This window comes from Heterodontus francisci, chromosome 43, assembly GCF_036365525.1.
Source record: "Heterodontus francisci isolate sHetFra1 chromosome 43, sHetFra1.hap1, whole genome shotgun sequence".
Classification (NCBI taxonomy): Eukaryota; Metazoa; Chordata; class Chondrichthyes; order Heterodontiformes; family Heterodontidae; genus Heterodontus; species Heterodontus francisci.
The window spans coordinates 26788464-26802800 of NC_090413.1; the positions used below are offsets into that span (position 1 = coordinate 26788464).

At 54.7% G+C, this 14337-nt stretch overlaps 1 protein-coding gene across 3 annotated transcripts in view; it reads left to right on the top strand.

The window, feature by feature from the left end:
• The window catches only part of LOC137355749 (hepatic lectin-like), a 35586-nt gene extending 21635 nt beyond the window's left edge, over positions 1 to 13951 (top strand). For all 3 annotated transcript variants that reach the window (XM_068021237.1, XM_068021238.1, XM_068021235.1), the window contains 2 exons: positions 12691 to 12803; positions 13275 to 13951. In XM_068021237.1, the coding sequence (XP_067877338.1) occupies positions 12691 to 12803; positions 13275 to 13413 (252 nt within the window). In that variant the 3' untranslated portion in view covers positions 13414 to 13951. The remainder of the gene's footprint in view (positions 1 to 12690; positions 12804 to 13274) is intronic.
• Positions 13952 to 14337: the final 386 nt, after the last annotated feature.

Genomic DNA, 14337 nt, shown 5'->3' on the forward strand with positions numbered 1-14337 from the left:
ATGTTGGAGTGTGACAGGGTGGAGGGGATGTTGGAGTGTGAGGATGAGGGGATGTTGGAGTGTGAGGATGAGGGGATGTTGGAGTGTGAGGATGAGGGGATGTTGGAGTGTGACAGGGTGAGGGGATGTTGGAGTGTGACAGGGTGAGGGGATGTTGGAGTGTGAGGGTGAGGGGATGTTGGAGTGTGAGGGTGGAGGGGATGTTGGAGTGTGAGGATGAGGGGATGTTGGTGTGAGGATGACGGGATGTTGGAGTGTGAGGGTGAGGGGATGTTGGAGTGTGAGGGTGAGGGGATGTTGGAGTGTGAGGGTGAGGGGATGTTGGAGTGTGAGGGTGGAGGGGATGTTGGAGTGTGAGGATGAGGGGATGTTGGAATGTGAGGGTGGAGGGGATGTTGGAGTGTGAGGATGAAGGGATGTTGGAGTGTGAGGATGAGGGGATGTTGGAGTGTGACAGTGAGGAGGGGATGTTGGAGTGTGAGGATGGGGGGATGTTGGATTATGACAGGGTGAGGGGATGTTGGAGTGTGAGGATGAGGGGATGTTGGTGTGAGGATGAGGGGATGTTGGAGTGTGAGGGTAAGGGGATGTTGGAGTATGAGGGTGGAGAGGATGTTGGAGTGTGAGGATGAGGGGATGTTGGAGTGTGAGGATGAGGGGATGTTGGAGTGTGACAGGGTGGAGGGGATGTTGGAGTGTGAGGATGAGGGGATGTTGGAGTGTGAGGATGAGGGGATGTTGGAGTGTGACAGGGTGAGGGGATGTTGGAGTGTCAGGTTGAGGGGATGTTGGAGTGTGAGGATGAGGGGATGTTGGAGTGTGAGGATGAGAGGATGTTGGAGTGTGACAAGATGAGGGGATGGAGTGTGAGGGGATGTTTGAGTGTGAAGATGAGGGGATGTTTGAGTGTGAAGATGAGGGGATGTTTGAGTGTGAGGATGAGGGGATGTTGGAGTGTGAGGGTGGAGGGGATGTTGGAGTGTGAGGATGAGGGGATGTTGGTGTGAGGATGACGGGATGTTGGAGTGTGAGGGTGAGGAGATGTTGGAGTGTGAGGGTGAGGGGATGTTGGAGTGTGAGGGTGGAGGGGATGTTGGAGTGTGAGGATGAGGGGATGTTGGATTATAACAGGGTGAGGGGATGTTGGAGTGTGAGGATGAGGGAATTTGGAGTGTGAGGGTGAGGGGATGTTGGAGTGTGACAGGGTGAGGGGATGTTGGTGAGGGTGAGGGGATGTTGGAGTGTGAGGATGAGGGGATGTTGGTGTGAGGATGAGGGGATGTTGGAGTGTGAGGGTGAGGGGATGTTGGAGTGTGAGGGTGGAGGGGATGTTGGAGTGTGAGGATGAGGGGATGTTGGAGTGTGAGGATGAGGGGATGTTGGAGTGTGACAGGGTGAGGGGATGTTGGAGTGTCAGGTTGAGGGGATGTTGGAGTTTGACATGATGAGGGGATGGAGTGTGAGGGGGATGTTTGAGTGTGAGGATGAGGGGATATTGGGGTGTGAGGGTGAGGGGATGTTGGAGTGTGAGGGTGAAGGGATGTTGGAGTGTGAGGATGAGGGGATGTTGGAGTGTGAGGGTGAGGGGATGTTGGAGTGTGAGGATGAGGGGATGTTGGAGTGTGAGGGTGAGGGGATGTTGGAGTGTGAGGATGAAGGGATGTTGGAGTGTGAGGATGAGGGGATGTTGGAGTGTGACGGGGTGGAGGGAATGTTAGAGTGTGACAGGGTGCGGGGATGTTGGAGGTGAGGATGAGGGGATGTTGGAGTGTGAGGGTGGAGGGGATGTTGGAGTGTGAGGATGAGGGGATGTTGGAGTGTGAGGGGATGTTGGAGTGTGAGTGTGAGGGGATGTTGGAGTGTGACAGGGTGCGGGGATGTTGGAGGTGAGGATGAGGGGATGTTGGAGTGTGAGGGTGGAGGGGATGTTGGAGGTGAGGATGAGGGGATGTTGGAGTGTGAGGGGATGTTGGAGTGTGAGGATGAGGGGATGTTGGAGTGTGAGAGTGAGGGGATGTTGGAGTGTGAGGATGAGGGGATGTTGGAGTGTGAGGGGATGTTGGAGTGTGAGGGTGAGGGGATGTTGGAGTGTGAGGATGAGGGGATGTTGGAGTGTGAGGGTGAGGGGATGTTGGAGTGTGAGGGTGAGGGGATGTTGGAGTGTGAGGATGAGGGGATGTTGGAGTGTGAGGGTGAGGGGATGTTGGAGTCTGAGGATGAGGGGATGTTGGAGTGTGAGGGTGAGGGGATGTTGGAGTCTGAGGATGAAGGGATGTTGGAGTGTGACAGGGTGAGGGGATGTTGGAATGTGACAGGGTGGAGGGAATGTTGGAGTGTGACAGGGTGAGGGGATGTTGGAGTGTGACAGGGTGAGGGGATGTTGGAGTGTGACAGGGTGGAGGGGATGTTGGAGTGTGACAGGGTGAGGGGATGTTGGAGTGTGACAGGGTGAGGGGATGTTGGAGTGTGACAGGGTGGAGGGAATGTTGGAGTGTGACAGGGTGAGGGGATGTTGGAGTGTGACAGGGTGAGGGGATGTTGGAGTGTGACAGGGTGGAGGGGATGTTGGAGTGTGACAGGGTGAGGGGATGTTGGAGTGTGACAGGGTGAGGGGATGTTGGAGTGTGACAGGGTGAGGGGATGTTGGAATGTGACAGGGTGGAGGGGATGTTGGAGTGTGACAGGGGGAGGGGATGTTGGAGTGTGACAGGGGGAGGGGATGTTAGAGTGTGACAGGGTGGAGGGAATGTTGGAGTGTGACAGGGTGAGGGGATGTTGGAGTGTGACAGGGTGAGGGGATGTTGGAGTGTGACAGGGTGAGGGGATGTTGGAATGTGACAGGGTGGAGGGGATGTTGGAGTGTGACAGGGGGAGGGGATGTTGGAGTGTGACAGGGGGAGGGGATGTTGGAATGTGACAGGGTGAGGGGATGTTGGAGTGTGACAGGGTGGAGGGATGTTGGAATGTGACAGGGTGAGGGGATGTTGGAATGTGACAGGGTGAGGGGATGTTGGAGTGTGACAGGGTGGAGGGGATGTTGGAGTGTGACAGGGTGGAGGGGATGTTGGAGTGTGACAGGGTGGAGGGGATGTTAGAGTGTGACAGGGTGGAGGGAATGTTGGAGTGTGACAGGGTGAGGGGATGTTGGAGTGTGACAGGGTGGAGGGGATGTTGGAGTGTGACAGGGTGGAGGGGATGTTGGAGTGTGACAGGGTGGAGGGGATGTTAGAGTGTGACAGGGTGGAGGGAATGTTGGAGTGTGACAGGGTGAGGGGATGTTGGAGTGTGACAGGGTGGAGGGATGTTGGAATGTGACAGGGTGAGGGGATGTTGGAATGTGACAGGGTGGAGGGGATGTTGGAGTGTGACAGGGTGGAGGGGATGTTGGAGTGTGACAGGGTGGAGGGGATGTTAGAGTGTGACAGGGTGGAGGGAATGTTGGAGTGTGACAGGGTGAGGGGATGTTGGAGTGTGACAGGGTGGAGGGGATGTTGGAGTGTGACAGGGTGAGGGGATGTTGGAGTGTGACAGGGTGGAGGGGATGTTGGAGTGTGACAGGGTGGAGGGAATGTTGGAGTGTGACAGGGTGAGGGGATGTTGGAGTGTGACAGGGTGAGGGGATGTTGGAGTGTGACAGGGGGAGGGGATGTTGGAATGTGACAGGGTGGAGGGGATGTTGGAATGTGACAGGGTGAGGGGATGTTGGAATGTGACAGGGTGGAGGGGATGTTGGAGTGTGACAGGGTGGAGGGGATGTTAGAGTGTGACAGGGTGGAGGGAATGTTGGAGTGTGACAGGGTGAGGGGATGTTGGAGTGTGACAGGGTGGAGGGGATGTTGGAGTGTGACAGGGTGAGGGGATGTTGGAGTGTGACAGGGTGGAGGGAATGTTGGAGTGTGACAGGGTGAGGGGATGTTGGAGTGTGACAGGGTGGAGGGGATGTTGGAGTGTGACAGGGTGAGGGGATGTTGGAGTGTGACAGGGTGGAGGGGATGTTGGAGTGTGACAGGGTGGAGGGAATGTTGGAGTGTGACAGGGTGAGGGGATGTTGGAGTGTGACAGGGTGGAGGGATGTTGGAATGTGACAGGGTGAGGGGATGTTGGAATGTGACAGGGTGGAGGGGATGTTGGAGTGTGACAGGGTGGAGGGGATGTTGGAGTGTGACAGGGTGGAGGGGATGTTAGAGTGTGACAGGGTGGAGGGAATGTTGGAGTGTGACAGGGTGAGGGGATGTTGGAGTGTGACAGGGTGGAGGGGATGTTGGAGTGTGACAGGGTGAGGGGATGTTGGAGTGTGACAGGGTGGAGGGGATGTTGGAGTGTGACAGGGTGGAGGGAATGTTGGAGTGTGACAGGGTGAGGGGATGTTGGAGTGTGACAGGGTGAGGGGATGTTGGAGTGTGACAGGGGGAGGGGATGTTGGAATGTGACAGGGTGGAGGGGATGTTGGAGTGTGACAGGGTGAGGGGATGTTGGAGTGTGACAGGGTGAGGGGATGTTGGAGTGTGACAGGGGGAGGGGATGTTGGAGTGTGACAGGGTGAGGGGATGTTGGAGTGTGACAGGGGGAGGGGATGTTGGAGTGTGACAGGGTGAGGGGATGTTGGAGTGTGACAGGGTGGAGGGGATGTTGGAGTGTGACAGGGTGAGGGGATGTTGGAGTGTGACAGGGTGAGGGGATGTTGGAGTGTGACAGGGGGAGGGGATGTTGGAGTGTGACAGGGTGAGGGGATGTTGGAGTGTGACAGGGTGGAGGGGATGTTGGAGTGTGACAGGGTGAGGGGATGTTGGAGTGTGACAGGGTGAGGGGATGTTGGAATGTGACAGGGTGAGGGGATGTTGGAGTGTGACAGGGTGGAGGGATGTTGGAATGTGACAGGGTGAGGGGATGTTGGAGTGTGACAGGGTGGAGGGGATGTTGGAGTGTGACAGGGTGAGGGGATGTTGGAGTGTGACAGGGTGAGGGGATGTTGGAGTGTGACAGGGTGGAGGGGATGTTGGAGTGTGACAGGGTGGAGGGGATGTTAGAGTGTGACAGGGTGGAGGGAATGTTGGAGTGTGACAGGGTGAGGGGATGTTGGAGTGTGACAGGGTGAGGGGATGTTGGAGTGTGACAGGGGGAGGGGATGTTGGAATGTGACAGGGTGGAGGGAATGTTGGAGTGTGACAGGGTGAGGGGATGTTGGAGTGTGACAGGGTGAGGGGATGTTGGAGTGTGACAGGGGGAGGGGATGTTGGAATGTGACAGGGTGGAGGGGATGTTGGAGTGTGACAGGGTGAGGGGATGTTGGAGTGTGACAGGGTGGAGGGAATGTTGGAGTGTGACAGGGTGAGGGGATGTTGGAGTGTGACAGGGTGAGGGGATGTTGGAGTGTGACAGGGTGGAGGGGATGTTGGAGTGTGACAGGGTGGAGGGGATGTTGGAGTGTGACAGGGTGAGGGGATGTTGGAGTGTGACAGGGGGAGGGGATGTTGGAGTGTGACAGGGTGAGGGGATGTTGGAGTGTGACAGGGTGGAGGGGATGTTGGAGTGTGACAGGGTGAGGGGATGTTGGAATGTGACAGGGGGAGGGGATGTTGGTGTGTGACAGGGTGAGGGGATGTTGGAGTGTGACAGGGTGGAGGGGATGTTGGAGTGTGACAGGGTGGAGGGGATGTTGGAGTGTGACAGGGTGAGGGGATGTTGGAGTGTGAGGGGGAGGGGATGTTGGAGTGTGACAGGGTGGAGGGGATGTTGGAGTGTGACAGGGTGAGGGGATGTTGGAGTGTGACAGGGTGGAGGGGATGTTGGAGTGTGACAGGGTGAGGGGATGTTGGAGTGTGACAGGGTGAGGGGATGTTGGAGTGTGAGGGGGAGGGGATGTTGGAGTGTGACAGGGTGAGGGGATGTTGGAGTGTGACAGGGTGGAGGGGATGTTGGAGTGTGACAGGGTGAGGGGATGTTGGAGTGTGACAGGGTGGAGGGGATGTTGGAGTGTGACAGGGTGAGGGGATGTTGGAGTGTGACAGGGTGAGGGGATGTTGGAATGTGACAGGGTGGAGGGGATGTTGGAGTGTGACAGGGTGAGGGGATGTTGGAGTGTGACAGGGTGAGGGGATGTTGGGATGTGACAGGGTGGAGGGGATGTTGGAGTGTGACAGGGTGAGGGGATGTTGGAATGTGACAGGGTGGAGGGGATGTTGGAGTGTGACAGGGTGAGGGGATGTTGGAGTGTGACAGGGGTGGAGGGGATGTTGGAGTGTGACAGGGTGAGGGGATGTTGGAGTGTGACAGGGTGGAGGGGATGTTGGAGTGTGACAGGGTGAGGGGATGTTGGAATGTGACAGGGTGGAGGGGATGTTGGAGTGTGACAGGGTGAGGGGATGTTGGAGTGTGAGGGTGAGGGGATGTTGGAGTGTGAGGGGGAGGGGATGTTGGAGTGTGACAGGGTGAGGGGATGTTGGAGTGTGACAGGGTGAGGGGATGTTGGGATGTGACAGGGTGGAGGGGATGTTGGAGTGTGACAGGGTGAGGGGATGTTGGAATGTGACAGGGTGGAGGGGATGTTGGAGTGTGACAGGGTGGAGGGGATGTTGGAGTGTGACAGGGTGGAGGGGATGTTGGAATGTGACAGGGTGGAGGGGATGTTGGAGTGTGACAGGGTGAGGGGATGTTGGAATGTGACAGGGTGAGGGGATGTTGGAATGTGACAGGGTGGAGGGGATGTTGGAGTGTGACAGGGTGAGGGGATGTTGGAATGTGACAGGGTGAGGGGATGTTGGAATGTGACAGGGTGGAGGGAATGTTGGAGTGTGACAGGGTGAGGGGATGTTGGAATGTGACAGGGTGAGGGGATGTTGGAATGTGACAGGGTGGAGGGGATGTTGGAGTGTGACAGGGTGAGGGGATGTTGGAATGTGACAGGGTGGAGGGGATGTTGGAGTGTGACAGGGTGAGGGGATGTTGGAGTGTGACAGGGTGAGGGGATGTTGGAATGTGACAGGGTGGAGGGGATGTTGGAGTGTGACAGGGTGAGGGGATGTTGGAGTGTGACAGGGTGAGGGGATGTTGGAGTGTGACAGGGTGGAGGGGATGTTGGAGTGTGACAGGGTGAGGGGATGTTGGAGTGTGACAGGGTGGAGGGGATGTTGGAGTGTGACAGGGTGAGGGGATGTTGGAATGTGACAGGGTGGAGGGGATGTTGGAATGTGACAGGGTGAGGGGATGTTGGAGTGTGACAGGGTGAGGGGATGTTGGAGTGTGACAGGGTGAGGGGATGTTGGAGTGTGACAGGGTGGAGGGGATGTTGGAGTGTGACAGGGTGAGGGGATGTTGGAATGTGACAGGGTGAGGGGATGTTGGAGTGTGACAGGATGAGGGGATGTTGGAGTGTGACAGGGTGGAGGGGATGTTGGAGTGTGACAGGGTGAGGGGATGTTGGAGTGTGACAGGGTGAGGGGATGTTGGAGTGTGACAGGGTGGAGGGGATGTTGGAGTGTGACAGGGTGAGGGGATGTTGGAATGTGACAGGGTGAGGGGATGTTGGAGTGTGACAGGGTGAGGGGATGTTGGAGTGTGACAGGGTGAGAGAATGTTGGTGAGGGTGAGGGGATGTTGGAGTGTGACAGGGTGAGGGGATGTTGGAGTGTGACAGGGTGGAGGGGATGTTGGAGTGTGACAGGGTGAGGGGATGTTGGAGTGTGACAGGGTGAGGGGATGTTGGAATGTGACAGGGTGAGGGGATGTTGGAGTGTGACAGGGTGAGGGGATGTTGGAGTGTGACAGGGTGAGGGGATGTTGGAGTGTGAGGGGGAGGGGATGTTGGAGTGTGACAGGGTGAGGGGATGTTGGAGTGTGAGGGGGAGGGGATGTTGGAGTGTGACAGGGGGAGGGGATGTTGGAGTGTGACAGGGTGAGGGGATGTTGGAGTGTGACAGGGTGAGGGGATGTTGGAGTGTGACAGGGTGGAGGGGATGTTGGAGTGTGACAGGGTGAGGGGATGTTGGAGTGTGAGGGGGAGGGGATGTTGGAGTGTGACAGGGTGGAGGGGATGTTGGAGTGTGACAGGGTGAGGGGATGTTGGAGTGTGACAGGGTGGAGGGGATGTTGGAGTGTGACAGGGTGAGGGGATGTTGGAGTGTGACAGGGTGAGGGGATGTTGGAGTGTGAGGGGGAGGGGATGTTGGAGTGTGACAGGGTGAGGGGATGTTGGAGTGTGACAGGGTGAGGGGATGTTGGAGTGTGACAGGGTGGAGGGGATGTTGGAGTGTGACAGGGTGGAGGGGATGTTGGAGTGTGACAGGGTGAGGGGATGTTGGAGTGTGACAGGGTGAGGGGATGTTGGAGTGTGAGGGGGAGGGGATGTTGGAGTGTGACAGGGTGGAGGGGATGTTGGAGTGTGACAGGGTGGAGGGGATGTTGGAGTGTGACAGGGTGAGGGGATGTTGGAGTGTGACAGGGTGAGGGGATGTTGGAGTGTGACAGGGTGGAGGGGATGTTGGAGTGTGACAGGGTGAGGGGATGTTGGAGTGTGACAGGGTGGAGGGGATGTTGGAGTGTGACAGGGTGAGGGGATGTTGGAGTGTGACAGGGTGGAGGGGATGTTGGAGTGTGACAGGGTGGAGGGAATGTTGGAGTGTGACAGGGTGAGGGGATGTTGGAGTGTGACAGGGTGAGGGGATGTTGGAGTGTGACAGGGTGGAGGGGATGTTGGAGTGTGACAGGGTGAGGGGATGTTGGAGTGTGAGGGGGAGGGGATGTTGGAGTGTGACAGGGTGGAGGGGATGTTGGAGTGTGACAGGGTGAGGGGATGTTGGAGTGTGACAGGGTGGAGGGGATGTTGGAGTGTGACAGGGTGAGGGGATGTTGGAGTGTGACAGGGTGAGGGGATGTTGGAGTGTGAGGGGGAGGGGATGTTGGAGTGTGACAGGGTGAGGGGATGTTGGAGTGTGACAGGGTGGAGGGGATGTTGGAGTGTGACAGGGTGAGGGGATGTTGGAGTGTGACAGGGTGGAGGGGATGTTGGAGTGTGACAGGGTGAGGGGATGTTGGAGTGTGACAGGGTGAGGGGATGTTGGAATGTGACAGGGTGGAGGGGATGTTGGAGTGTGACAGGGTGAGGGGATGTTGGAGTGTGACAGGGTGAGGGGATGTTGGGATGTGACAGGGTGGAGGGGATGTTGGAGTGTGACAGGGTGAGGGGATGTTGGAATGTGACAGGGTGGAGGGGATGTTGGAGTGTGACAGGGTGAGGGGATGTTGGAGTGTGACAGGGGTGGAGGGGATGTTGGAGTGTGACAGGGTGAGGGGATGTTGGAGTGTGACAGGGTGGAGGGGATGTTGGAGTGTGACAGGGTGAGGGGATGTTGGAATGTGACAGGGTGGAGGGGATGTTGGAGTGTGACAGGGTGAGGGGATGTTGGAGTGTGAGGGTGAGGGGATGTTGGAGTGTGAGGGGGAGGGGATGTTGGAGTGTGACAGGGTGAGGGGATGTTGGAGTGTGACAGGGTGAGGGGATGTTGGGATGTGACAGGGTGGAGGGGATGTTGGAGTGTGACAGGGTGAGGGGATGTTGGAATGTGACAGGGTGGAGGGGATGTTGGAGTGTGACAGGGTGGAGGGGATGTTGGAGTGTGACAGGGTGGAGGGGATGTTGGAGTGTGACAGGGTGAGGGGATGTTGGAATGTGACAGGGTGGAGGGGATGTTGGAGTGTGACAGGGTGGAGGGGATGTTGGAGTGTGACAGGGTGAGGGGATGTTGGAATGTGACAGGGTGGAGGGGATGTTGGAGTGTGACAGGGTGGAGGGATGTTGGAATGTGACAGGGTGGAGGGGATGTTGGAGTGTGACAGGGTGGAGGGGATGTTGGAGTGTGACAGGGTGGAGGGGATGTTGGAATGTGACAGGGTGGAGGGGATGTTGGAGTGTGACAGGGTGAGGGGATGTTGGAATGTGACAGGGTGAGGGGATGTTGGAATGTGACAGGGTGGAGGGGATGTTGGAGTGTGACAGGGTGAGGGGATGTTGGAATGTGACAGGGTGAGGGGATGTTGGAATGTGACAGGGTGGAGGGGATGTTGGAGTGTGACAGGGTGAGGGGATGTTGGAATGTGACAGGGTGAGGGGATGTTGGAATGTGACAGGGTGGAGGGGATGTTGGAGTGTGACAGGGTGAGGGGATGTTGGAATGTGACAGGGTGGAGGGGATGTTGGAGTGTGACAGGGTGAGGGGATGTTGGAGTGTGACAGGGTGAGGGGATGTTGGAATGTGACAGGGTGGAGGGGATGTTGGAGTGTGACAGGGTGAGGGGATGTTGGAGTGTGACAGGGTGAGGGGATGTTGGAGTGTGACAGGGTGGAGGGGATGTTGGAGTGTGACAGGGTGAGGGGATGTTGGAGTGTGACAGGGTGGAGGGGATGTTGGAGTGTGACAGGGTGAGGGGATGTTGGAATGTGACAGGGTGGAGGGGATGTTGGAATGTGACAGGGTGAGGGGATGTTGGAGTGTGACAGGGTGAGGGGATGTTGGAGTGTGACAGGGTGAGGGGATGTTGGAGTGTGACAGGGTGGAGGGGATGTTGGAGTGTGACAGGGTGAGGGGATGTTGGAATGTGACAGGGTGAGGGGATGTTGGAGTGTGACAGGATGAGGGGATGTTGGAGTGTGACAGGGTGGAGGGGATGTTGGAGTGTGACAGGGTGAGGGGATGTTGGAGTGTGACAGGGTGAGGGGATGTTGGAGTGTGACAGGGTGGAGGGGATGTTGGAGTGTGACAGGGTGAGGGGATGTTGGAATGTGACAGGGTGAGGGGATGTTGGAGTGTGACAGGGTGAGGGGATGTTGGAGTGTGACAGGGTGAGAGAATGTTGGTGAGGGTGAGGGGATGTTGGAGTGTGACAGGGTGAGGGGATGTTGGAGTGTGACAGGGTGGAGGGGATGTTGGAGTGTGACAGGGTGAGGGGATGTTGGAGTGTGACAGGGTGAGGGGATGTTGGAATGTGACAGGGTGAGGGGATGTTGGAGTGTGACAGGGTGAGGGGATGTTGGAGTGTGACAGGGTGAGGGGATGTTGGAGTGTGACAGGGTGAGGGGATGTTGGAGTGTGAGGGGGAGGGGATGTTGGAGTGTGAGGGGGAGGGGATGTTGGAGTGTGAGGGGGAGGGGATGTTGGAGTGTGACAGGGGGAGGGGATGTTGGAGTGTGACAGGGTGAGGGGATGTTGGAGTGTGACAGGGTGAGGGGATGTTGGAGTGTGACAGGGTGGAGGGGATGTTGGAGTGTGACAGGGTGAGGGGATGTTGGAGTGTGAGGGGGAGGGGATGTTGGAGTGTGACAGGGTGGAGGGGATGTTGGAGTGTGACAGGGTGAGGGGATGTTGGAGTGTGACAGGGTGGAGGGGATGTTGGAGTGTGACAGGGTGAGGGGATGTTGGAGTGTGACAGGGTGAGGGGATGTTGGAGTGTGAGGGGGAGGGGATGTTGGAGTGTGACAGGGTGAGGGGATGTTGGAGTGTGACAGGGTGGAGGGGATGTTGGAGTGTGACAGGGTGGAGGGGATGTTGGAGTGTGACAGGGTGAGGGGATGTTGGAGTGTGACAGGGTGAGGGGATGTTGGAGTGTGAGGGGGAGGGGATGTTGGAGTGTGACAGGGTGGAGGGGATGTTGGAGTGTGACAGGGTGGAGGGGACATGGCAGAAGATGGGATTGGGGTTTGAGTACTTGAGGCTTCCTGTGCTGCTGATGCAATTCATTCAGAACCTAATACCCTTCAAGAGATAATGGGGCTAATTTCCCTCCCCCGGGATCTCAGTGTAAGTTTGATCCTGTGCTTTCCACAGGTGCCAACTTGATCCCAGCTGAACCTGGCCGTGTTTTTAATATCCAGCACTGAGTTGGAAGCACCTCAGAATCTGGACACGGCCAATAGCAAGGAGGGAATTTGTGCGCTATTTAATGTTGAAAGGGCTTACTGGGCAGGAGGAAGTTGAGCATCTGTTTATGGTGGGAGCAGGAACCTGGCTTTGAAAAGGACATAGTGGCGGTTTTGCTGCAACAAGACAGCTCATCAGTAATGTCACGACTACTGTGAGGTCAGCTTGCCCGTCGATCATCTGGCACAGAGTCTGAGAGCAGATCCATTTCTGAACTGGTAATGGATGGTGTTATTGTCTATGCCAACAGTAACACATCCACAGCATATTGCCAACCTCTCCAATAACTCACCATGTGCCAGGTAGTGTCTGCTGCAAAGTGTTAGAAACCAAAAGAGATAAGTCAGGTTGCCAACCTTAGATGGACATTTTCCTGAAGGTTTCATCTCGAAACACCCCGCCCCCACACTCTCACCCTTGGTCGCCGAACATGTGCATCCTCAGAATGTGAACAGACTCTTCATTTTCTGATTGAATGATTGTTGACTGTCAGTCAAACAGCATTTATTTCCTGTCTTTATCTAACTAGTGAACAAATATATTCAAATAATTTTTTAAAAAACACAGTGTCTGCTAATGCCCCTGTAATTCTTCTCCTGGCTGATGCTTTTGCAGCGTCCAGGAAATTAATCTTTAATTCCTGGGGATGTCAGGGCACTCCTGAGGGTGGTAACCTGGAGTCAAACCTACCTGAGGCCCCATTACAGACTCCGCGGGTAAACTAATGTATTAAATAGATCCCCTTTTCTGAATTACTCATTCGATTTCCATCCTTGTGCAGTATTTTCTGACATTAGAAAGTGAAAACAAACGATTCTGGATTGGTCTGCATGATCAAGAGAATGAGCATGTGTGGCAATGGGTGGATGGCACAGACTATGAGAGAACACTAACGTAAGTTCATTTAACATTTATACAATGCAAGTGCTGGAGACTTCTAAGAAAGGGTGAAGGAAGGGGGGGAAAAAAACTCAGTCCAGAGTTCTTAACCCTGATTGCTGTGTGGGATCTCCCACTGCAAAGTGTGCAGGTGGTGGTGTTCCCATGCATCTGCTGCCCTTGTCCTTCTAGGTGGTCGAGGTCGTGGGTTTGGAAGGTGCTGTCGAAGGAGGCTTCATTTGGAAGTGTGCACGTTCTTTCTGCCCTGCATGGTGAGGACTTGGGGCTGTGTAGTGCCTGAAAAATGGGCACTAGGTGAACCAAATCCTGTGAAGCACCTTGGGGTGTTGTATTATTTTGAAGGTGCTATATAAATGCAAATTGTTGCTCTTTTTTTACAATTCAAGCATTAGCTAGTAAAACTACTTCCCAGGCAATCTGCCGTGGCACATTTATTAACATCTCTGTGGACTTTTATGTTTAAAGGTTTTGGAATGAAGGGGAACCAAACAATGCCGGGAATACTGAGGATTGTGTCCACACTGATGATGGAGGAAAATGGAACGACAACAGTTGCTCTGCAAAGTTCCTCTGGATCTGTGAGCTAAAGGCCAAGTCAACTTGAAATGCCTGCCGCACGTCTCGATAATACAAATGACATTTTCTGAATTGTCAGTTCATATCTGAAACAAGTACAATATTCCAGGCTGAGTGGCACTACACTCAACTCAACTCAACCTTGTCAAGTGGAGGCCAAGCACCTAAGTTGCAATGGGTTTCCCTACATTACAACAGTGACGACCCTTCAAAAGTACTGAATTGCCGTAAAGCTCATTGAGACGTCTTGAGGATTTTGCAGGCACGATATAAATGCGAGTCTTCCTTTCAGTTCCGTGTGACCAACATCACTCTGTACATTAACATGCCTCGGTATTAACGGTAGAGGTGTTTTCTATATTGAGATTGTTCGCGGTCTGTGCCTGTTTTTACACTCTGTTTATTTTACAGCTAAATGCATAAAGACAAATATGTTATATTTCTTTAGTTTCATTCCTTTTTTGCTTTCTGTACCAAGTCCGACTTACTCCTGTTGTATTTCCAGTCAGTTTGTCAATTCATTAGATTTGAGACATCATAATAAAACCTCAATGTTATTGATTGTGCATGTGTGTGTGTGTGTGTTTTAAGCACAGGTTAGTGGGTTCACATTAATTTCCTGTCTGTGCTCTTCTAACATGTTAATTAACCCTTTTGTTTTAGATTGAGTCAGCGCTGTGTTAAAATAGCACAGCCAGAGATCTACTGAAAATGTGTTAACCATGGCACATGAGAAATCAAACCAGCGGATGTATCTAAACATGAACTGTACTCAGAGAACAGGATTCCCAGATGCCTGAGTGCACAATCCGTCCCGACTGTTGAGATAGCTACACGGACAACAATGCCCAGACAAAGAACAGGGAGAACAACACTGGAAAAAAAAAATAGATCAAAATAAAACATGTTCAAAAAGTGAACGACGAGGGATTTCCTTCGGAGCTGCTCCTGG